The sequence below is a fragment of the Eurosta solidaginis genome, chromosome 4 (genome assembly GCF_040869045.1).
Source record: "Eurosta solidaginis isolate ZX-2024a chromosome 4, ASM4086904v1, whole genome shotgun sequence".
Taxonomy (NCBI): domain Eukaryota; kingdom Metazoa; phylum Arthropoda; class Insecta; order Diptera; family Tephritidae; genus Eurosta; species Eurosta solidaginis.
In genome coordinates this window covers 26,146,464-26,171,547 of record NC_090322.1, presented here as the reverse complement: position 1 = coordinate 26,171,547, position 25,084 = coordinate 26,146,464, and the positions used below count along the sequence as shown (strand labels likewise).

The window sequence follows — 25,084 nt, the reverse complement described above, 5'->3', positions numbered from 1 at the left end:
TCTGTCCACACCTTTCCCAGACGGATTGGGATGTTTACCATCGATTCAGCGAGTGCTGCACCCTCCTTTGCAAAAGTTATCGGCCTTATCGGTCTTTTCGTTACCTTCTATCCCTTTATGTCCGGGAACCCAATATAGATGTATGCGAAGTTTTTCCAATGCTTATTTACATTCCAGAACACTTCTTTCTGAAATAGTGTGTGGGATTATCGCCTTAATCGCCGCCTGATTATCAATATACATATTGTATATTGATATATACATATTGACGCGACTGCAGACCCCCAGCGGGTCAGGGGGTTAGAATATACCCGCGGTAGGTATGCCTGTCGTAAGAGGCGACTAAAATACCAGATTCAAGGGGTTGTGTAGCGCAACCTTTTCAGGTTGCCAGCGCATTATATAGCTTCTCCAAACCCAATTGTCAACCTCACCTTCGAGCAGCCAATCCCGTTTCACTAACAGACGAGGCTCTGGCGACCCCAAGCTCCTCATGGAACTTGGGTGGGGAGGAGGGGATGGCGTGAAGGTTGATGTGGCCAAAAATATCGTTCCCGAGATGGTCGGGCTAGCGCCTTAATGGAGCTGTGTTACCGGAGCGTACCGGATCTGTATCCGGCAAAGGATCATCACATCGATAACACTTCCCAAAGCCTTCGGGGAGTAACCTTATCGCTGCAACAACAACAAAGCGACTGCAGCTTAACCGCGCTTTCTCCAGAATTTCTGCATATTTTCTCATGTCTATAAATTCCACCTGAAAGGCGCTGCAGCAATCTGACAGCCTGAAGGATCTAGATATTTCTGGATCGACACAGTAAACAGCAGACCCGACCCGTTATATTAATTCGGCATCGAAAACTAACAACAAAAATAATTTATATATAGATGCGGGTCGGAGCCGGTAAAAAACGTTTAGGTCTCCCCATCTTAAAAAAAAATGCAAAGTAGCACGCCACTAACTGGAAAAAGCTCTACCTGAACCTACTCTATTCCAAACTATTACTACTAGAGTTCGCCCAACCACTACAGATGGAACTTTCCTTTCTCTCCCTTTCTTTTCCTCTCCTTTTCTTTCCTTTCATTTTTCCTTCTTTTCATATCAGTTCCATTACTTTCGTTGCTTTACTTTCCTTTCTTTCCCTTTACTTTCCTTTCTTTTCCTTTCCTTTCCTTTCCTTTCCTTTCTTTTCCTTCTATTCTCTTCTCTTCTATTCTCTTCTCTTCTTTTCTCTTCTCTTCTCTTCTCTTCTCTTCTCTTCTCTTCTCTTCTCTTCTCTTCTCTTTCCTTTATTTTATTTTATCTTATTTTTCTTTTTTTAATTTTATTAACTAACAAAGAAGCAGGGCTGGTAGAATCATAATTGAAAACACAAAAATTTATATTATAAAGTATGTATGTACATATGTATATTACTAAATCTGATGTCGGGATGGACTGTGATGCCGAGCCACGGGAATTGATTATTAGTGCTGTCGGAATGGACGTGATTTCGAGCAGATGATGTATATTTAACACACGTGCTAGGTGGTAGTTGTAACTTCGAAATTTGAGATTACAGATACACATTAAGTTAGCTCCCTTTCGATCTAGGTGTGCGATATGTATGTATGCATATTTAACAATTTCACTGCCATTTTGGTTGCATTTCAAGTAATATGATTCACTTATAAACTGTAAATAACCAAATTAATTGTAATTAAAGTAGGATTTTGAAATCAGAATAATGAAGTGTTATATGGCAATGGGCTTTACATTAATTGGTTGCATCGTGAATGTTGAATTTCAATTCATGTAAATATTATTGGAAAAAAAACGAATGAAAAACGTGTCCAGGAGAGACCTCAATTACAAAAAAAAAAAACAAGTAAAGGTGTCTAAGTTCGGGTGTTACCGAACATTATATACTCAGCGTGAGCTTCCATTGTACATTTCAGATAAATTACTTTTCTACACAACAGGTGACAAAATGTCTCCACATTTCCTCTTACAATAAAACTTGATATGTGAAATATCATTGATTGAAAACTATTTTTTGCTAAGTTATAGCTTACTATCCTAATCTACGACACTTTTAAACTTGTTTTATATCTATGTAAGTTGCCGTAGTCTTTAACCGTCCCGTCCATTTTTTCTAGAAATATTTTCTGCTATAAGGAAAATATGTGTACTCAATTTCATTACGACATGTTAATTTTTCTTCGAGTTACGGCCCCCGAAACATAGAAAGTTGCTTTGTCGTAAAAGGGGCGGTGCCACACCCATTTTCAAAAATTTTAGTGTTTTCCAATTTAATGTTATAATTCAATTTAGAAAGTAAAATTCTTTTGATACAAAGCTCTTTTTCGCTAAGATATAGCTTATTATTTTCGTCTACGACCCTTTTAAAAATCTTTTATATAAAAGTGGGCGTGGTCTTTAACCGAGCTCGTCCATTTTTTCTAGAAATATTTCCTGCTATAGGGAAAATTTGTGTATTCAATTTTATTACGATCCGTTAATTTTTCTTCAAGTTATGGCTCCCGAAACACAGAAAATTGCTTAGTCGTAAAAGGGGCGGTGCCACGCCCATTTTTTTTAAATTTTAAGTTTTTCCATTTATTGTTATAAATCCACCTGGGAAATGAAATACCATTAATATAAAGCTCTTTTTTGCAAAGATATACAGCCCAATTCTAAACGAAAATTCCGTGTGAGTTTTTTCCCCTCTCCCATTCCTCGTATTCTAAATAAAAATTCCTTGTGAGTTTTTTCACTTCTCCCTTTCCTCCTATTTTGAACAATGTTCGAAAAAGCGGAAACCGGTTATGGGAGAAAAGTAGGTATTATGAATGTGAGGGAGAGGGAGATTTCTCTGCCATTACATAGGAGTTTTTTCACTTGTTAAATTAAAGGGAATGTATAAAAATAGTTAAAGGAAATTGGTTCTTTTAAGAAAGAACACTTATTTGTGCTAAAATATGTATTTACATTCTACCACAATTTCTCACTGTTAATACAACAGCAACAACAACCGCAATATTCTTTATTTTAAGGTGAAAGTATATCATAAGCAACGGAAGAGCTCTTCGTATATTTGATGCAGCCATCCAGAAATTGCGCAAGGATTTTTAAGAAGGCTTAAATAGATTTTGGCATATGATGAAAGACTAATTCCACTCGACTTGGCCGCCAGAAAATAGTTTTGCCGAATGAAAGCAGGCAACTCCGGCGGATTTGTGTTATCCCGCCGTCTTCTTCTTCTTATTCTCCTCTGTTGATGTTGCTGTGGCACCAATTCATTACTCATTTCAGTGAATACCACATGAAATGCAATACTGTGCATTGTTTATATTTTATTTCTTAATTTCAAACAAATTCGCAACAATAATTAACTTTTCTATTTGTTAAACAAAATAAGAAATGCGCAACGAAATTTCAATTGACAAAACAGCTGACTTCGAAAATTCGAAACTCCTATTCCCCAATTATTCTTCTCCCTAGGAGAAAAGAATTGGAGGAATTTTTCCGCGGGAATAAAAAAATCCGCGAGAACAAAATTCCGCGAGAATATTTAGAATTGGTGTGATAGCTTATTTTATTCGTCCACGACCCTTTTAAAAATCTTTTATATAAAATTGGGCGTGGTCCTTAACCGATTTCGTTAATTTTCAAAGCATTCCTTATAGTAATGGCAACCTCTCTGCCGAATTTTGTTACCATACGTTTAACGGTTTTTGATTTATGATTAACAATATTTGTAAAATTGATTTTATCACAAGTGGGCGGTGCCACCCCCATTTTAAAATATGTTTTCCAAAATTTTATATATATAAAAAGTGGACGTGGTTATCATCCGATTTCGCTCATTTCCATTCTGGGTCCAGATAAGCTAGTGTACCAAATTTGGTGAAGATATCTCAATATTTACTCAAGTTATCGTGCTAACGGACGGACGGGCGGACGGACGGACGGACGGATATGGCTCAATCAAATTTTTTTTCGATACTGATAATTTTTATATATGGAAGTCTATATCTATCTCGATTCCTTTATAACTGTACAACCAACCGTTATCCAATCAAAGTTAATATACTCTGTGTACAAAGCACGCTGAGTATAAAAAATTGTTAAACAATAATGCCTAATATACTCTAATTTCCGATTATTTTGCGTTTTTCTGTTATTTGTGATTTTTCGTTTATTCTATTTTTCGGAAGCAATACATTTTCTTTTCTGAAAGAATTCTACTACTTTTTAAGCGTTGTAATATATGTTTGTATGTACCTTGCTAGTTTACAACTCGAACTATTCATTTCATTCAACTCACAAGCTTGCTTGTTAGTTTTACTTATGTAGGTAATATTAAAAATAATTTCTCATTTATCTACTTTTACACAGTTGAAATGCCTAACGCAAAACCGGACCATGACTCAGACAAACATTGAAAATGCACATATTTTAATTTCAGAGTATACAACGTGCTGAAACCGCACATTTCTCATAAAATTTTTCTCAATGAACAAAAGAAGCGATAACATGAAAAAGAAAAACAACGCTTACTTGATAATTAGCGAATAATGTGCAATAAAGTAAGCACGACTAGCAATAACTTGATACAAATGAAATTAGAATGAAGGGAAAAGAGAAAATTAAATTAACGAGAAAAAAGATTTTTAAAAAATATTGTATATTTAATGCACGAATGCAATCAATTGAAGAAATTCAAACTAACACAAAGCCTTTACTTCACCAAAAGAAAAACATGGGGTCAAGTAGGTACAGGCCAAAAAGTAAAGCGCATTATCTGACCCAAGAAAGGTTGTAGGTTCTACTCAAGCTGGGAGGGCATGCATGTTGGCTTTATCCCATCATCACATCGCCATCGTAGTGTGCAAAGACATCGACAAAGTGACTACACGCAAGATAAGCGCTATTACATCGCTGCTTGGACAAAAAAAAATCCAATTGGAAAGGATAAAAATACTTCGGGAAGACTTTGCAAGTATCAACACTTCCAGCATTGCACATCCTACATCTTTCGGAGATTGGCAGCTTAACTTATAACACTGGGAAATACATTTTTCAGCAGTTCCGTTTGGGAAAGATTGATATGACGAAGTCATTACACAAGCTAAATATAGCATTTACTATTCGATTGAAATCAAAAACCCTCTACTTTACAAAATTACAAATACGAATTCACTGACACTCAGCCCCAAAAAACATTACAGTTGACTAGCACATTTGGTATAGCAACTGTATTTTAATTTAATTCCAGCGCTATGCAAAAGTTCGAAATGATTCAGTCTGTTAGAACAGAAAATGTGTTGGCGAATCCTCCAAGCGCGTTTTTGTCATGACAACCTTAGCACAATCTAAGTTGTCAGACACTCGTCGGAGAGTTTAAGTTTCACATGAAATCCACTTCTAAAAAGGTGAAGCAAAGTCAAGATGAAAGTAAAAGTACGTCAGCCAATCTGCTACCCCCGCAAACGTAGTCACTAAACCTTTTCGCTGGCGCGTTAGAAAATAAGTGTAATTTCGACATTCAAAAATTGCTAGAACGGGACGATTAAATAACTATTCTGCCGTTCTAAAAAAGAATGTGGGTATCTACATTTTTACTGAAACTGACATATTGAACTTAGCTTATTTGTAACTTTCCAAAAATGCTGTTTTTAAACGGTTTTATTTAGGTTGAATCTGTGTGGCGGCCGTCCTGCCGTTGTGAAAGAATTTTGTAATTAAAATTTAAGTAACTTCCCGATAAGCTACAAGCTTGAAACTCGGAATATAGTTCCGAACCCGATGACAATGCAATAATAAAAAACAAACTCCGATAGGTGGCGGCTGGATCGAAATATTTTAAAAAATCGTATTTGTGGTCCGATTTGGCTAATATTTGTCCGGTCGAAGTGACATCAAAATACTTTGGAGTTCGAGGAGGGACAAGCATACATGGCGCCGAGTCGAGTAAAGTCTTTGGAAGGATTATGTATTGAGAACTTAGATTGTAACAAATTGACAGGAAAGAGTCCTTGTAATAATGAGTCTCTAAATGAACTAAATAGAATGAGAAATAATAGGCAATTAAATAAAGGCTAAAAACTTGAAAATAAAATAATTAAAAATAAATTTTTAAGTTAAACGGTTTTATTGAAAACAATACTTACATTAAGTAATAATAATACTAAAAGCTAGAAAATAATTAGGTAGGTCCTAGGTACTAGTCATCACACTCCTCATCAACCTGGGGCGTTGATGAGACAATTAAATAAAAGCGTTGGGCGCGTGAAATTTCTAAAAATGTGATTCGTAGCATAACCTTATTAAGGTTCAGTTGGTCTTACTTATGACTATCAATAGAACTTTCACGCGTTCAACGCTTTTATTTAATTGTCTGGTCAACGCCCTGGATTGATGAGGAGTGTGGTGACTAGTACCTAGGACCTACCTAATTATTTTCTATTTTATAGTATTATTATTGCTTAATGTAAGTATTGTTTTCAATAAAACCGTTTAACTTAAAAAAAAATTTATTATTTTATCTATAATATAAAAATAAGTCGGGTTTTCCTTCCTGACGCTATAACTCCAGGGGCCGAATCGTAACATACGATTTGTGATCGAACGCAGTTTTCAAAATCATGTGAACCAGGGACAATGCGTACTCACTAGACCCATAATATATTATTGTTTTTTTAAATTGTTGGATAGCCTAATTTTTATCGCTTGAGTAAAAATAGTTTTCGATCCGTGATCGTATGTTACGATTCCATAGCAGAACGCACGAACCGATTTCCACGGTTTTGCATTCGTTGGAAAGGTCTCGGGCTCCGTGAGGTTTATAGCAAAGAAAATTCAGGTAAAAATTTCAAGAGAAAAGCAGGAAAACAAGGAAAATCCTTTTTCACATACAGCGCCATAAAAATGAATGTCCGTTTGTGTGAGGCTTATAGAATCAAAAACTATTCGGTCGATTTTGTTCAAACTTTCACATAAGTTGCGCATGCCTGACGCGGTAGTTTGCACATAGGTTTGGTTGCGATCGACGCACAGGGTCTCGAGATATTGGCCAAAACGTGGACCTGGATACCCCTAGAATGTGTTTATAGAATATGGATATCAAATGAAAGCTGTTGATGAGTGCTTTAGTAGAGGGTAATTTTCATACCCCTGGGTGACTAGGGTCTCGAGATATAGGCCAAAACGTGGACCCGGGTACCCCTAGTATGTGTTTATAGAATATGGATATCAAATGAAAGCGGTTGATGAGTGCTTTAGTAGAGGGTAAATTTCATACCCCTGGGTGACTAGGATCTCGAGATATAGGCCAAAACGTGGATCAGGGTAACACTAGGATGTGTTTTCACATTATGGGTATCGAATTGAAGCTGCTGATGTGTGCTTTAGTACAGAGTACGTTTTATGCCGCTGGGTGACTAAGGTCTCGAGATATAGGCCAAAACGTGGACCCCGATACACTTAGAATGTGTTTTTACATTATTTATTTATTTATTTAGTATTTATTTAGTTACTTGTATGTCTATTATACAGCAGACACTTAAGAATATAGTACAACTAATGTAAATTAAGTATTACTTAAAAAATAGGTTTTAGTTTGAACTGTATAACCGATTTGGTATACGTAAAATCTAAATCCAGAAAATTTGAGAAATAGTTGTAATCAGACATAATTCTATTCAAGGGAGCGTTAGCACCATAGACTGTTCTGTTAAGTCCAACACGAAAAACAACAAAATTCCGTAGCAGGGCACATTAAAGTTAACTAGCTGAAGTAAGGAAGGACAATCTATCCTGCCAGAAACAAGATCCATAATAAATGTAACCGATAACCAAATTAATTAATCGACCACGAGCAACGTACGACGGATATCAAATTGAAGATGTTGATGTATGCTTTATAACAGAGTACGTTTTATACCGCTGGGTGACTAGGGTCTCGAGATATAGGCGAAAACATGGACCAGGATACACCTAGAATGTGTTTCTACATTATGTGTGCTTTAGTACAGAGTAAGTTTTACACCGCTGGGTGACTAGAGTCTCGAGATATAGGCCAAAACATAGACCCGGATACCCCTAGAATGTGTGTGTATTATGGATATCAAATGAAAGCTGTTACTGAGAGCTTTAAAGTAATTTTCATTGTGATATTCGATTTAGTCTCATCAACCTGGCAAAACTGATAAATATGCATGCGAAGCCGAAATAAAGAAATGAATTAATAATACCCACATATCTATTTACATACGTCCTATTCCATTTGCCTGAAATTTGACATATAAATTAGCCTATATTAGTATTTACGATGCTTTTTTCTGGGAGGTAGACCAGAGACGGACTGGGACTGGGATTAGGACAAGGACTGACACTGGGACTCGGAGTGGGACTGGGAATGAGACTCGGAATGGGACTGGAACAAAATACATACCACCCTCTGGGACTGGCAATAAGAGGTGAAGAAGAATGAGAAAACCTTGAGAGAAGAGAAAAGAGAGAAGGGGACTGGGAAAGAGATAGAATGAGACGAAGATGGAGATAGATGAAGCGAAAAATACGGAGGGAGGAGTGAATACAAAGATTAGGAAAAAGTGTAGAGGGGGAAGGCTGAGTTAGACGGAAAAAGCTTATTAAAATGTATGCAGATAGACCAAATTTAGGGCAGATAAACGTCTGCCGGGTCTGCTAGTTTTTTTATAGAAAATAAGTATTTTGTTCTAATTTGGATGTGAGCTTTCTATTTAAGTAAAATAAAAGCTCAAATTTGTATTCCTCATACACGAGTTTGACGCCTTTGTAAAAGACTTATGTTCAAAAAAAAATGCAGATGCCCACATTTTTTTTAGGGCGGCAGTATTACAAATACAATTTACAATTTTTAGAATCGCATTCGAGAAATACATTAGAGATCGTTTGGAGAATTTTAATTTTTGTCGATTTGGTAATTATGCCCCGTTTTGTTTGAAAACGATATGCTTCCCCAGTGTTTCGCGAATCGTGCGTCCAACATTAGGGGTTAGAGAGCACGGGGGTAGTTATGTAGTCAGTAGAAAAAGGCGCAGGTATAATATATCAAAGCAAGGAAAATGTGTCGAATATGGTGTTTTGAGTACAAATCTCTCATATAATTTAATACTCTGTTTGTCGACGTTTTTTTTTGTATCAATGGCATTCTCGCTTTTGCAACATAAAACGATAACAATTCATACAGCGTGCGCCGCATTTTAATCATAGCTAAATGTTTTGCGTACCAACAACACTTATCATTGCTTTCAATACAAAACAAATTATCTCAAGCAAAATCATGTAGAGGCGACAACAAAAATTAAACTCAAATGTCTTTGGAACCAATAATTGGGTGGTGACAATGTAAGTAAAAGGCAGCGAGTCGGTGACATCATAAACGAGAAATTGATCTCAAGCTCGAGCAACTGAGCGTGTAAATGAAAATTATTTACATACATTACAAAAAGCAGAAAGAAAGGAAATCCCAGACACAATAGTAACAGACCATCCTCATCATTGTAAATTTTACCAAGTAGCGCAACTAACAGCTGATCGGTGAAAATTCGCACATTCACACGCACAGTTCTCAACTCAGTTTCATGAAAAAACTTTAGATTATTTCACTCAAATTTTAGAGTGAGATAATCCTTACGAAATTATGTATATAGAATATATAAGGCGTTTTTGTTGTTATTAAAACAATAGATTTATTTATATTAAAGCTTTTATCATTTTTTTTTTTAACTTTGAAAAAACTCCGAATATCATTCCTTCATTATATGACATTCGACTGCCTAGTCCACTGCCTTCCACTCTATTCGCAACATAACCTCTATTTAAGCTGCCAAACTATATAGTAAACAATGATCCTCATGTCGTCAGTGCACTGCTGCACGGCTGCTCTAGGTGTCACTTGAAATAAGCTGATACTGATACTTATGCAACTATGATTGTATAACGGCATTACTGTTGTCTGACAGCCAGCAGCAATACAATTTGACATTTACATTCGGGATTTGAAATTAAAAATTCAACATTCAACAATTTTTCTAGTATCTTTTTATTACTTTGCACGATACCACAGTGGGAAAAATCTATGGCAAGAAGGACCACAACAATTAATACTACATACCTACATATGAGGTGTCGCAATTAAGTTGCGGGAATCTGTCAATGAAAAACAAGAAAATGAAGTTTTAGGAAAATTTTACTATGTTGTTGAAATCAATTTTAGATTTTCCGCTGGCTGGTTTCAGGCCAATCCGAAATAATGTTAACACGTGGCTCATTGAGGTCGAAGTTAGGAAAAACAGCGATTTTTCAGAAAAAATTTTTTGTGTTTCGTCAGTAAAAGTGAAACCATTTATGCCACAGGAACTTGACTCGTACACCATTCGATAGGTAATTTTATTTATTTTGATCTTAATAATATTTTTATAAAACGGTTATTTTTAGCAGTATTTAGCATTTATCAGATCAGGTCATAGTGGATATACTTAATTTTGAATTTCCATGCAAACGTCTATGGACATTATAATATTCAATGGTATACGAGTCAAGTTCCTAAAATAAATGGTTTCACTTTTACTGATGAAACACTAATATTTTTTCTGAAAAATCGCTGTTTTTCCTAACTTTGACCTCAATGAGGCACGTGTTAACATTATCGGATTGGCCTGAAACTTCGCAATAAATTTAAATTCACCATATACCTTGTAACCACTCTAGTCCCCATCCAATAGGTGTTGTCACTCACTAAATAGCTGTTAGTTCTCAGGCGAAATAGAAAATCACTCATACATAGTATTCTTTTTCTTATAGCGACAGACATTTCCCGAAGCTTTTGGAGAGTATTATCGATGATGATGGTCCCTTGGCGACGATTGCCCTGGTACGTTCCAGAAATTAGCACTAGCCTGACCATCTTTGCAACTATTTAAGCATGCCGAATGTTCTGGTTGTTGTTGTTGTAGTAGTACTTCGCCCCATACAATAGGCGCGACCGATCACAAATTGTCATCAATATCCGCTAACGGGAGTCCACGGAAACTTTCGGTTTCAACAGTTCTTGGTCTGTGGATTGTAGTTGCTTCCTACGACCGTCATGTCTTCCGCCCGAATATTCTAGTCCGCTTAACCTGCTGTGTGGTATGTTTTAGATAAAACCTTGGTATAACTGTAGCGACATCTGATTAAAACCAAATTTTTATTGGCTAAGAATAAGTAGCGTTCTCATTTTAAGTAGATATTGAGAAGTTTATAAGGCATTTGTCTCAGTGTATCGATAAATGCATGAACAAATAGGCAGACAGTAACTTTGCCGCCAGTCTCATAAGTTGGTCTCACTTATGGGGTGCGATCTTATGTGCTTTGTTTATTATTGTTATGCATTTTTCTTAGTTCTGGGGGCGCTTGGTATTCGTGGGTGTTGCAGTAACGTTCTAACTCACAGTGCCGTTGCTACGCTCTACTTTTAGTGCATCATATCTCATTCCCCTAGTTTGAACGTACTTCATATGTTCAAAATGATATAAATAATTTCATTTGGTATACATATGTATATACCTACATAGGTTTTTACGATGGCTGCTACTTAATTTTGAGCCAAAGAGCTAAATTTTTAAGCACTAAAAATATAGTGCAAATTCATTATACACACATCGAAAAAGATATACATTAGAGTGGGTCGATTTCTATGGACGAAAATTAACCGAAATCGATAGAATTTGGGCTCAGGAAAAAAGTTCCACTACGCATACCCAAAAAAATAATTTTCGAGCCTGCGAAATTTCATTTTTTTGATTTTAATTTTCAAGGTTTTTTTTATGACCTACTAAACAAATTTTCATATGTATAGTACAGGTTTACGCCGATCACTTTATCGGCGGCGGCGGCGTGGGCGGCGCGCCGGCGTACGCCGGTGTTCTTACTTTAAAAAGCTTGATTTTTCTATTTAAAAAAATAATATTTAGGAAAGGTTTTAACGAAATCAACGTTTTGGTAATTTCGGAACGATCCGGAGTTTTACCTCAAAATCTCGCAAATCGTTAAAAAATTTTCAGGAGTAGCTCCTTGCGGAGGAATTGTCCCTCGTTCACTTACTCCAGAGAGGTTTCGAACCTACCCCGGTCTTTGGAATTGGTACTGATGCGTCTGCTGAAAAGAAATAGAGATACATAAAATGGTCACACTTTTGTCTGTATATTTCGTGCAAAGAGTAGTTTCACCTGGGGTTATCTCCTTGGTGGTCACGCACAAAGGCGACTTACGGTTGCTATTAATGGTCTATTAATACTCACGACTCTCGTGGCACAGGGTGCATCCAGTTTTTTCGGCTGTTTTTAAGAGCTACAATTCCCGATGTGCTAACAGTAGCAATCCCTACCACCAGTCGCTACCACGCCTCCTGACCCTCACACCATATGCCAGCACAGAAGCTATAGGACTGTGACTTCGAACTCATACCTTCGTCGACGTCACTTTCCTAGAAGCTCCAGGTGTAGCTCCGAAGACTTTCTACTTCGAACTCATACCTTCGTCGACGTCACTTTCCTAGAAGCTCCAGGTGTAGCTCCGAAGACTTTCTAACGGATGTTTTTGCGCTATGCTGCCGAGCTACACCAGAGAAACACCTTGAAATGTTAGGGAATGACTATTCGGCCAACGATGCCGCCGTGGAAATTATAAGCAGTCCAAGTGGATGTCATTGCGTAACTCATGGGTGAAAATCGTATAATCCTCGGTGCATCTACATAATTAAAATTTTACAAGGACCTTGGATAAAATTTTTAAAATGTAGACCAAAGTTTGCAGTCGTTTGTGTTTACAGCATTGATTTCAATAGTCTTCGTTAAATCAAAACAAAATTTTAGAATGAAAGTCGACCGATTTAAGTTGAAAGATGTTAACTGCTGGTTTCCGGTCTTATGATATAAGAGCTCATTATGGATGACCGCCTAGCCTCAGTTTTCAGACTAGTTCGACTGTCCACTACGTTAGGGTAGTAGCACACCCGGTCATTACTTCGACTTTCTTGGGAAAGCTTTTGCTTCACCACTTTGAGTGTTCTTGCGAAGGTAAAAGCCTCACCTGGTAAATATATGGGCCTACGTATTCACATTTGTAAAAGGAGCCGTAACGTGTAGGTGATATTTAAACTTGGTTGATTCACTCCAAGGGACTAGTTTTGGATAGGGCCGCCAACTTTAGGATATGTCAAACCGGGAGACTTGGGTGTTGAAGGATGAAGTGTGAAAATCAAAATTAACATTTCAGACGCTATTGTATAGTTTCAAAAATAAACAACAGATGTTTGAATGTAAGCCCAAGTGATTTTTCAAACCCTTCTCATACATACACATATCCTCAACTTAAGTATAGGGTAAGAAACATTTCATATGAGTGTTTATCTTTAAAAAATCGACACCTTTTTTTGGGAATTTGCTTTTTTTAACAACTTGAGGACAATTCGAAAACATATTCACCTTGGGTCATTTTATTTGAATTCATTGTTCATTATTAATTTTTTGAAAAAAATATGCAAAGTGAGCATATAAATTTATTATATAACTTTTCTTGTAGTGTTTTGTTTTAATAACTTGGTGAATTGGGTGATGCAAAGTCCGTGTTAAGCTGACATCGAAAACGCCTGTTTCTTTAAATAACTTTTGAACAGTTAGAAAGAGTTAAATTTCCCAATTAGTTTCTTATACCACTTCGACCATATCCAACCAATTTTCGATAGTCTTAAACGAGTACAAAATATAATAACGCGCCGGACGCCGCCGTCGCCGCCGCGCCGATATTTTTGACAACGAAAAAAATCGGTGGCAGCGGCGTATATCTCTAATGTATACCCTGTCCGACCCAAAAATGTCCGCTAAAAACGTTGGCGATAACAGTTTATGGTTTTTGTTATTATGTTAACTGTTATTTTTGTTAACTGTTATCGACAACGTTTTCAGCGGACATTTTTACAATCAAATGAAAATTTTTTAGGTCATGAAAAAACCTTAAAAGTGAAAGTCGAAAAAAGTAAAAAAAAAATGAAATTTCGCAGGCTTGAAAATAATTTTTTTGGGTATGCGTAGTGGAACTTTTTTTCCTGAGCCCAAATCCTATCGAAAAATCAATGGCGCGATATCGGTTAATAAATCGACCCAATCTAATATACATACATATGAGGCAGAAAAACTTTTTAACCTCTCTTGTAAAATATCTGCCGTAGAATTCTCGTGTGAGATAACGATACCATTCAATCGAAATAAAAATACCATCCATAGATTTTTCAAGAACCCTTAAGAATGCGGAAAACTTAAAAGAAATCCGAAAACCTAAGTTTGACGCTAGGTGTAAAAGACAGATAAGGCCTCTGGCTGTAGGTGAAAACATCAGCCCTTGCCGAATTAGACATGAGCTTTCTCTCAATGTTACAACGCGGAGAATACAGCAAATTTTGAGTCAAGAACTAAATTTAAAACATCAAAATCTGCTGGCTAAACCAAAGCTTTCACCAATAACAAGGTGACTCGTTTGGAATTTGCCGAAAATCAAAAATTCTGGGATGAGTGCTGGAATCTGTTATTTTCAGTGATGGAAAAAATTTTACCTGGATTGACTAGATGGTTGTCAAGAGTATTGAAGGGATACTCGCGAGCTACGACATGTTCGTGACTTACGGTTGCTATTAATGGTCTATTAATACTCACGACTCTCGTGGCACAGGGTGCATCCAGTTTTTTCGGCTGTTTTTAAGAGCTACAATTCCCGATGTGCTAACAGTAGCAATCCCTACCACCAGTCGCTACCACGCCTCCTGACCCTCACACCATATGCCAGCACAGAAGCTATAGGACTGTGACTTCGAACTCATACCTTCGTCGACGTCACTTTCCTAGAAGCTCCAGGTGTAGCTCCGAAGACTTTATACTTCGAACTCATACCTTCGTCGACGTCACTTTCCTAGAAGCTCCAGGTGTAGCTCCGAAGACTTTCTAACGGATGTTTTTGCGCTATGCTGCCGAGCTACACCAGAGAAACACCTTGAAATGTTAGGGAATGACTATTCGGCCAACGATGCCGCCGTGGAAATTATAAGCAGTCCAAGTGGATGTCATTGCGTAACTCATGGGTGAAAATCGTATAATCCTCGGTGCATCTACATAATTAAAATTTTACAAGGACCTTGGATAAAATTTTTAAAATGTAGACCAAAGTTTGCAGTCGTTTGTGTTTACAGCATTGATTTCAATAGTCTTCGTTAAATCAAAACAAAATTTTAGAATGAAAGTCGACCGATTTAAGTTGAAAGATGTTAACTGCTGGTTTCCGGTCTTATGATATAAGAGCTCATTATGGATGACCGCCTAGCCTCAGTTTTCAGACTAGTTCGACTGTCCACTACGTTAGGGTAGTAGCACACCCGGTCATTACTTCGACTTTCTTGGGAAAGCTTTTGCTTCACCACTTTGAGTGTTCTTGCGAAGGTAAAAGCCTCACCTGGTAAATATATGGGCCTACGTATTCACATTTGTAAAAGGAGCCGTAACGTGTAGGTGATATTTAAACTTGGTTGATTCACTCCAAGGGACTAGTTTTGGATAGGGCCGCCAACTTTAGGATATGTCAAACCGGGAGACTTGGGTGTTGAAGGATGAAGTGTGAAAATCAAAATTAACATTTCAGACGCTATTGTATAGTTTCAAAAATAAACAACAGATGTTTGAATGTAAGCCCAAGTGATTTTTCAAACCCTTCTCATACATACACATATCCTCAACTTAAGTATAGGGTAAGAAACATTTCATATGAGTGTTTATCTTTAAAAAATCGACACCTTTTTTTGGGAATTTGCTTTTTTTTAACAACTTGAGGACAATTCGAAAACATATTCACCTTGGGTCATTTTATTTGAATTCATTGTTCATTATTAATTTTTTGAAAAAAATATGCAAAGTGAGCATATAAATTTATTATATAACTTTTCTTGTAGTGTTTTGTTTTAATAACTTGGTGAATTGGGTGATGCAAAGTCCGTGTTAAGCTGACATCGAAAACGCCTGTTTCTTTAAATAACTTTTGAACAGTTAGAAAGAGTTAAATTTCCCAATTAGTTTCTTATACCACTTCGACCATATCCAACCAATTTTCGATAGTCTTAAACGAGTACAAAATATAATAACGCGCCGGACGCCGCCGTCGCCGCCGCGCCGATATTTTTGACAACGAAAAAAATCGGTGGCTGCGGCGTATATCTCTAATGTATACCCTGTCCGACCCAAAAATGTCCGCTAAAAACGTTGGCGATAACAGTTTATGGTTTTTGTTATTATGTTAACTGTTATTTTTGTTAACTGTTATCGACAACGTTTTCAGCGGACATTTTTACAATCAAATGAAAATTTTTTAGGTCATGAAAAAACCTTAAAAGTGAAAGTCGAAAAAAGTAAAAAAAAAATGAAATTTCGCAGGCTTGAAAATAATTTTTTTGGGTATGCGTAGTGGAACTTTTTTTCCTGAGCCCAAATCCTATCGAAAAATCAATGGCGCGATATCGGTTAATAAATCGACCCAATCTAATATACATACATATGAGGCAGAAAAACTTTTTAACCTCTCTTGTAAAATATCTGCCGTAGAATTCTCGTGTGAGATAACGATACCATTCAATCGAAATAAAAATACCATCCATAGATTTTTCAAGAACCCTTAAGAATGCGGAAAACTTAAAAGAAATCCGAAAACCTAAGTTTGACGCTAGGTGTAAAAGACAGATAAGGCCTCTGGCTGTAGGTGAAAACATCAGCCCTTGCCGAATTAGACATGAGCTTTCTCTCAATGTTACAACGCGGAGAATACAGCAAATTTTGAGTCAAGAACTAAATTTAAAACATCAAAATCTGCTGGCTAAACCAAAGCTTTCACCAATAACAAGGTGACTCGTTTGGAATTTGCCGAAAATCAAAAATTCTGGGATGAGTGCTGGAATCTGTTATTTTCAGTGATGGAAAAAATTTTACCTGGATTGACTAGATGGTTGTCAAGAGTATTGAAGGGATACTCGCGAGCTACGACATGTTCGTGACTTACGGTTGCTATTAATGGTCTATTAATACTCACGACTCTCGTGGCACAGGGTGCATCCAGTTTTTTCGGCTGTTTTTAAGAGCTACAATTCCCGATGTGCTAACAGTAGCAATCCCTACCACCAGTCGCTACCACGCCTCCTGACCCTCACACCATATGCCAGCACAGAAGCTATAGGACTGTGACTTCGAACTCATACCTTCGTCGACGTCACTTTCCTAGAAGCTCCAGGTGTAGCTCCGAAGACTTTCTACTTCGAACTCATACCTTCGTCGACGTCACTTTCCTAGAAGCTCCAGGTGTAGCTCCGAAGACTTTCTAACGGATGTTTTTGCGCTATGCTGCCGAGCTACACCAGAGAAACACCTTGAAATGTTAGGGAATGACTATTCGGCCAACGATGCCGCCGTGGAAATTATAAGCAGTCCAAGTGGATGTCATTGCGTAACTCATGGGTGAAAATCGTATAATCCTCGGTGCATCTACATAATTAAAATTTTACAAGGACCTTGGATAAAATTTTTAAAATGTAGACCAAAGTTTGCAGTCGTTTGTGTTTACAGCATTGATTTCAATAGTCTTCGTTAAATCAAAACAAAATTTTAGAATGAAAGTCGACCGATTTAAGTTGAAAGATGTTAACTGCTGGTTTCCGGTCTTATGATATAAGAGCTCATTATGGATGACCGCCTAGCCTCAGTTTTCAGACTAGTTCGACTGTCCACTACGTTAGGGTAGTAGCACACCCGGTCATTACTTCGACTTTCTTGGGAAAGCTTTTGCTTCACCACTTTGAGTGTTCTTGCGAAGGTTAAAGCCTCACCTGGTAAATATATGGGCCTACGTATTCACATTTGTAAAAGGAGCCGTAACGTGTAGGTGATATTTAAACTTGGTTGATTCACTCCAAGGGACTAGTTTTGGATAGGGCCGCCAACTTTAGGATATGTCAAACCGGGAGACTTGGGTGTTGAAGGATGAAGTGTGAAAATCAAAATTAACATTTCAGACGCTATTGTATAGTTTCAAAAATAAACAACAGATGTTTGAATGTAAGCCCAAGTGATTTTTCAAACCCTTCTCATACATACACATATCCTCAACTTAAGTATAGGGTAAGAAACATTTCATATGAGTGTTTATCTTTAAAAAATCGACACCTTTTTTTGGGAATTTGCTTTTTTTTAACAACTTGAGGACAATTCGAAAACATATTCACCTTGGGTCATTTTATTTGAATTCATTGTTCATTATTAATTTTTTGAAAAAAATATGCAAAGTGAGCATATAAATTTATTATATAACTTTTCTTGTAGTGTTTTGTTTTAATAACTTGGTGAATTGGGTGATGCAAAGTCCGTGTTAAGCTGACATCGAAAACGCCTGTTTCTTTAAATAACTTTTGAACAGTTAGAAAGAGTTAAATTTCCCAATTAGTTTCTTATACCACTTCGACCATATCCAACCAATTTTCGATAGTCTTAAACGAGTACAAAATATAATAACGCGCCGGACGCCGCCGTCGCCGCCGCGCCGATATTTTTGACAACGAAAAAAATCGGTGGCAGCGGCGTATATCTCTAATGTATACCCTGTCCGACCCAAAAATGTCCGCTAAAAACGTTGGCGATAACAGTTTATGGTTTTTGTTATTATGTTAACTGTTATTTTTGTTAACTGTTATCGACAACGTTTTCAGCGGACATTTTTACAATCAAATGAAAATTTTTTAGGTCATGAAAAAACCTTAAAAGTGAAAGTCGAAAAAAGTAAAAAAAAAATGAAATTTCGCAGGCTTGAAAATAATTTTTTTGGGTATGCGTAGTGGAACTTTTTTTCCTGAGCCCAAATCCTATCGAAAAATCAATGGCGCGATATCGGTTAATAAATCGACCCAATCTAATATACATACATATGAGGCAGAAAAACTTTTTAACCTCTCTTGTAAAATATCTGCCGTAGAATTCTCGTGTGAGATAACGATACCATTCAATCGAAATAAAAATACCATCCATAGATTTTTCAAGAACCCTTAAGAATGCGGAAAACTTAAAAGAAATCCGAAAACCTAAGTTTGACGCTAGGTGTAAAAGACAGATAAGGCCTCTGGCTGTAGGTGAAAACATCAGCCCTTGCCGAATTAGACATGAGCTTTCTCTCAATGTTACAACGCGGAGAATACAGCAAATTTTGAGTCAAGAACTAAATTTAAAACATCAAAATCTGCTGGCTAAACCAAAGCTTTCACCAATAACAAGGTGACTCGTTTGGAATTTGCCGAAAATCAAAAATTCTGGGATGAGTGCTGGAATCTGTTATTTTCAGTGATGGAAAAAATTTTACCTGGATTGACTAGATGGTTGTCAAGAGTATTGAAGGGATACTCGCGAGCTACGACATGTTCGTGACTTACGGTTGCTATTAATGGTCTATTAATACTCACGACTCTCGTGGCACAGGGTGCATCCAGTTTTTTCGGCTGTTTTTAAGAGCTACAATTCCCGATGTGCTAACAGTAGCAATCCCTACCACCAGTCGCTACCACGCCTCCTGACCCTCACACCATATGCCAGCACAGAAGCTATAGGACTGTGACTTCGAACTCATACCTTCGTCGACGTCACTTTCCTAGAAGCTCCAGGTGTAGCTCCGAAGACTTTCTACTTCGAACTCATACCTTCGTCGACGTCACTTTCCTAGAAGCTCCAGGTGTAGCTCCGAAGACTTTCTAACGGATGTTTTTGCGCTATGCTGCCGAGCTACACCAGAGAAACACCTTGAAATGTTAGGGAATGACTATTCGGCCAACGATGCCGCCGTGGAAATTATAAGCAGTCCAAGTGGATGTCATTGCGTAACTCATGGGTGAAAATCGTATAATCCTCGGTGCATCTACATAATTAAAATTTTACAAGGACCTTGGATAAAATTTTTAAAATGTAGACCAAAGTTTGCAGTCGTTTGTGTTTACAGCATTGATTTCAATAGTCTTCGTTAAATCAAAACAAAATTTTAGAATGAAAGTCGACCGATTTAAGTTGAAAGATGTTAACTGCTGGTTTCCGGTCTTATGATATAAGAGCTCATTATGGATGACCGCCTAGCCTCAGTTTTCAGACTAGTTCGACTGTCCACTACGTTAGGGTAGTAGCACACCCGGTCATTACTTCGACTTTCTTGGGAAAGCTTTTGCTTCACCACTTTGAGTGTTCTTGCGAAGGTTAAAGCCTCACCTGGTAAATATATGGGCCTACGTATTCACATTTGTAAAAGGAGCCGTAACGTGTAGGTGATATTTAAACTTGGTTGATTCACTCCAAGGGACTAGTTTTGGATAGGGCCGCCAACTTTAGGATATGTCAAACCGGGAGACTTGGGTGTTGAAGGATGAAGTGTGAAAATCAAAATTAACATTTCAGACGCTATTGTATAGTTTCAAAAATAAACAACAGATGTTTGAATGTAAGCCCAAGTGATTTTTCAAACCCTTCTCATACATACACATATCCTCAACTTAAGTATAGGGTAAGAAACATTTCATATGAGTGTTTATCTTTAAAAAATCGACACCTTTTTTTGGGAATTTGCTTTTTTTTAACAACTTGAGGACAATTCGAAAACATATTCACCTTGGGTCATTTTATTTGAATTCATTGTTCATTATTAATTTTTTGAAAAAAATATGCAAAGTGAGCATATAAATTTATTATATAACTTTTCTTGTAGTGTTTTGTTTTAATAACTTGGTGAATTGGGTGATGCAAAGTCCGTGTTAAGCTGACATCGAAAACGCCTGTTTCTTTAAATAACTTTTGAACAGTTAGAAAGAGTTAAATTTCCCAATTAGTTTCTTATACCACTTCGACCATATCCAACCAATTTTCGATAGTCTTAAACGAGTACAAAATATAATAACGCGCCGGACGCCGCCGTCGCCGCCGCGCCGATATTTTTGACAACGAAAAAAATCGGTGGCAGCGGCGTATATCTCTAATGTATACCCTGTCCGACCCAAAAATGTCCGCTAAAAACGTTGGCGATAACAGTTTATGGTTTTTGTTATTATGTTAACTGTTATTTTTGTTAACTGTTATCGACAACGTTTTCAGCGGACATTTTTACAATCAAATGAAAATTTTTTAGGTCATGAAAAAACCTTAAAAGTGAAAGTCGAAAAAAGTAAAAAAAAAATGAAATTTCGCAGGCTTGAAAATAATTTTTTTGGGTATGCGTAGTGGAACTTTTTTTCCTGAGCCCAAATCCTATCGAAAAATCAATGGCGCGATATCGGTTAATAAATCGACCCAATCTAATATACATACATATGAGGCAGAAAAACTTTTTAACCTCTCTTGTAAAATATCTGCCGTAGAATTCTCGTGTGAGATAACGATACCATTCAATCGAAATAAAAATACCATCCATAGATTTTTCAAGAACCCTTAAGAATGCGGAAAACTTAAAAGAAATCCGAAAACCTAAGTTTGACGCTAGGTGTAAAAGACAGATAAGGCCTCTGGCTGTAGGTGAAAACATCAGCCCTTGCCGAATTAGACATGAGCTTTCTCTCAATGTTACAACGCGGAGAATACAGCAAATTTTGAGTCAAGAACTAAATTTAAAACATCAAAATCTGCTGGCTAAACCAAAGCTTTCACCAATAACAAGGTGACTCGTTTGGAATTTGCCGAAAATCAAAAATTCTGGGATGAGTGCTGGAATCTGTTATTTTCAGTGATGGAAAACATTTTACCTGGATTGACTAGATGGTTGTCAAGAGTATTGAAGGGATACTCGCGAGCTACGACATGTTCGTCATTCCTGAAACTTTCACAGAGGCTCACTTATGATTGCATTTACCTACCGTGGGAAGACCCCATTTTGTTTTATTTCCCATATGGTTCCCGATGTAGAGCCTCTGGAGCATACACCTATTTTATTTTTTATGAACAAGTGAGTACGATTCGGCTATAGCACGACAAAGTACAAATCGTTTTTACTTAGGGTAAAATGCCTGTCATAGGAGGCCTTATCTTAAATCGTACAGGATTAAAGTCAACCATATACTACTTGAATAAAGTGGAGAAAAATGGCAGCCCTCAAAATAATACCAATGGCCATCACATGACAAAAAATTTGCATAAAAAAGTTCAGTTATCTTAGATTTGAAAGATTTACGTCTGACCTTTCAATACTTACGTAGCAACCCTCGTATAAATATACAAGAGAAAAGAGCAGGCGGCATACAGAGTGAATTTTTTTCAATTTTGTTTCCTTTTATTTGTAATGCATGTGTGTATTTCTTCTTAGCATATTTGCCTTGTTCCTCTCGTCATAAAGGTGATTGAACTGAATACCACTTGTCAAACCGATTTCTAAGAGCCTGTTTGTGTTGTTTTTTGAAATGTGAATCGTTATTGTTGAATATAAATAAGTTCATACAAATTAGGGTTAAATGGATCTAACTAGAGACTAATTAGAATCAATTAATTAATTCTTTCAGAATTACCTAAAATCAAGGAAAATATACAAAATGCAATTGATTAATATTGACCTATCCTAATAGAAAGGTCGTAACTTAAAACTTTTTTTTAAAATAACATATCTCATACATTCTGTTAAAAACGTTGTATCTCAGTGAAATCATTAATAAATTAGTATCTCAGGAAGCCAGTAAAATAGGTTGTAACCAGAATATATTAAACAAAATAATAGTGAACTTGACAGTTCTGCCTGCTCTGTAGGAGTTCTTGCGTAAGTGAAACCTTGGAAATTAAAAATTTTGATACACAAATAATAATATTAGTTTTCGAAATACAACACAAACTAACAACGCATTCTAGGAGTGCGGAATGAATGTCTGCTATGAAAGGCTTCTCAGTGAAAATCTATATGCCTTGCAGACCACGGTTGCCACACCATGTTTCCATTTGGGACCAAAATTCATCGAAGAAAAGGACCAAATCTCAACAACAACCAAATCTCAAAGAAATTGACCAAATTTTTGTAGTTTTAATTGGCTTACAAACAAATCGGCGATTCATAAATGTGTCGAATTCATTTTAAAATCTTTAATTTTAGGTTGTGGCAAAGTACAAAGTCACACATACTTTCATTTTAAGCCTTATATAAAAAAGAGTTGTTTTAACGAAAAACCTTAGAGGAAAACCCGTGCGCAAGCCAAACTAGTTCTGTTTTATTTACATATAAATCTTATTATTATTATTACCTTTATATTAAGTCGCTTTAATGTTTGTCCCCTCATTTCCATACGAATTTTTGACCCACGGAAAAGTCTTTTTGGTAACTTCCCGTTGAGATAAATACTTGATACTTAGACAATAGTTCAGATCTGAGAGACATTACAATGCAAGTGAAAAAACCCTGCTAGGTGGCGCACGGGTTGAGATATACAGAAAATTAATTTTAAAATGGAAATTTTGCGATCAACTTTCAACTAACTTCTCGGTGATCCAGAGACTTGAAACTTAGCACATAGTTTGCGAGTCGATGGCACTACAATTCGTGGAAAACAAAATGCCGCCAGGTGGCAGACGAATCGAGATAAACGTAAATCCCTGAAAAAACGAATGGAATCTTGCGATTGATTTTTGAGTAACTTCCCGGTGAGCTGAAGATATGAAACTTGAGCCGTAAGTCAGAACCCGGTGACAATGCAATATTTTATCAAAAAAATTCCGCTAGGTGGCGCATGGATCGAGATATTAGGATAATTAATTTTAGTTTCGGAATTTTATCAATCCATTTTTAACTAACTTCCCTGTTACCTAGAGACTTGTAACTTAGCACATAGTTCGAGACCCGGTGACAATACAATTTATAGAAAACAAAGTTCCGCTAGATGGCGTGCTAATTGAGATAACTACAAATCCCTGAAAAACGAGGGGAATCTTGCGATCGATTTTTGAGTAACTTGCCGGCGAGCTAGAGACTTGAAACTTGGGCCGTGGGTCAAAACCCGGTGACAATGCAACATTTGATCAAAAAAAATTCGCTAGGTGACACGCGGATCGAGATAGTAACAAAACAAATTTTAATTTGGGAATCTTCAATCCATTTTTAACTAACTTCACGGTTACCTAGAGACTTGAAACTTGGCACTTAGTTAGATGCCTGGTGACAATACAACTTATAGAAAACAAAGTTCCGCTAGGTGGCGCGCTAGTCAAGATAATCTTTTAAAAACGGGGGGATAAAGTGAGGTGAGAAACAACAATAAATGTGATTTGGATGACTAACCCGTAATATTTTGACAATGTTTTCAATTTACGACAACAAGTACAACAACAAACTTTTGGTCATTTCAAATTCACCCAAGTTTTGGCCTAACGCTCATTTTAACAATGTTAAATCGAGGTGTAAATTTAGAACTTTGTCGAAAAATCTGTTGTTAAATTTTTGGGTAAACGATACTTACCTTTAGTTCAAGTGACATTTGAAACTGCTGCGCAAAAGAGGCGTTTATTAAAAAAACAGCAGAAAAATCAGGAGAGGCAGGACGATTGTAATGCCAAAGTAGCTGAGAGTTTAGGTAAGGTTTATTTAACAATTGAGAAAAAAATAAGAATGCAAGGGTGTACGGTGGATAACGCAGTGGTGTAACTAGGGTCTGCACTTTTCGCCAAAGGCCAGGCATACGTGGCATTGAGCCGAGTAAAATGTTTGAATGGTCTTCGTACAGAAGAGCTCGATTGTGCCAAACTAATGGGAAAAACACCATGCAACGAGAAGGCTATGGACGAAATGGAGCGTTTGCGCCAATTAGAGTATCCACGAGAAAATAACATGTTCTGCAATGCTATTATACAAATATATTGAAGCCTTCTTTATTTACGTTAATATACAAGCATACATACATAATATACATGCTTCATTTCATAAAATACAAGTATGGCTCAATTTCTTTAAAAAAGTAAATTAAAGCAAGCCACATATTCTCTTGCAGCAATCCAAGCCTGGCATATG

The 25,084-nt window shown here is 36.8% G+C and overlaps 1 protein-coding gene across 4 annotated transcripts in view; it reads right to left on the bottom strand.

Moving 5' to 3' along the window:
* The window catches only part of Septin1 (Septin 1), a 63,237-nt gene that overhangs the window by 21,703 nt on the left and 16,450 nt on the right, over positions 1-25,084 (bottom strand). The window contains exons 2-4 of one of the 4 annotated variants that reach the window (XM_067780865.1): positions 10,726-11,201; positions 10,146-10,180; positions 1,418-1,675 (exon numbers count right to left, since the gene is read on the bottom strand). The exons of 1 other annotated variant lie outside the window; for it this stretch is intronic. In XM_067780865.1, coding sequence (XP_067636966.1) covers positions 1,418-1,570 — 153 coding nt within the window. In that variant the 5' untranslated portion in view covers positions 1,571-1,675; positions 10,146-10,180; positions 10,726-11,201. Of the gene's footprint in view, positions 1-1,404; positions 1,676-10,145; positions 10,181-10,725; positions 11,202-25,084 lie in introns of those variants that run through there. 2 more of the 4 variants (XM_067780864.1, XM_067780868.1) reach the window with 2 other exon arrangements.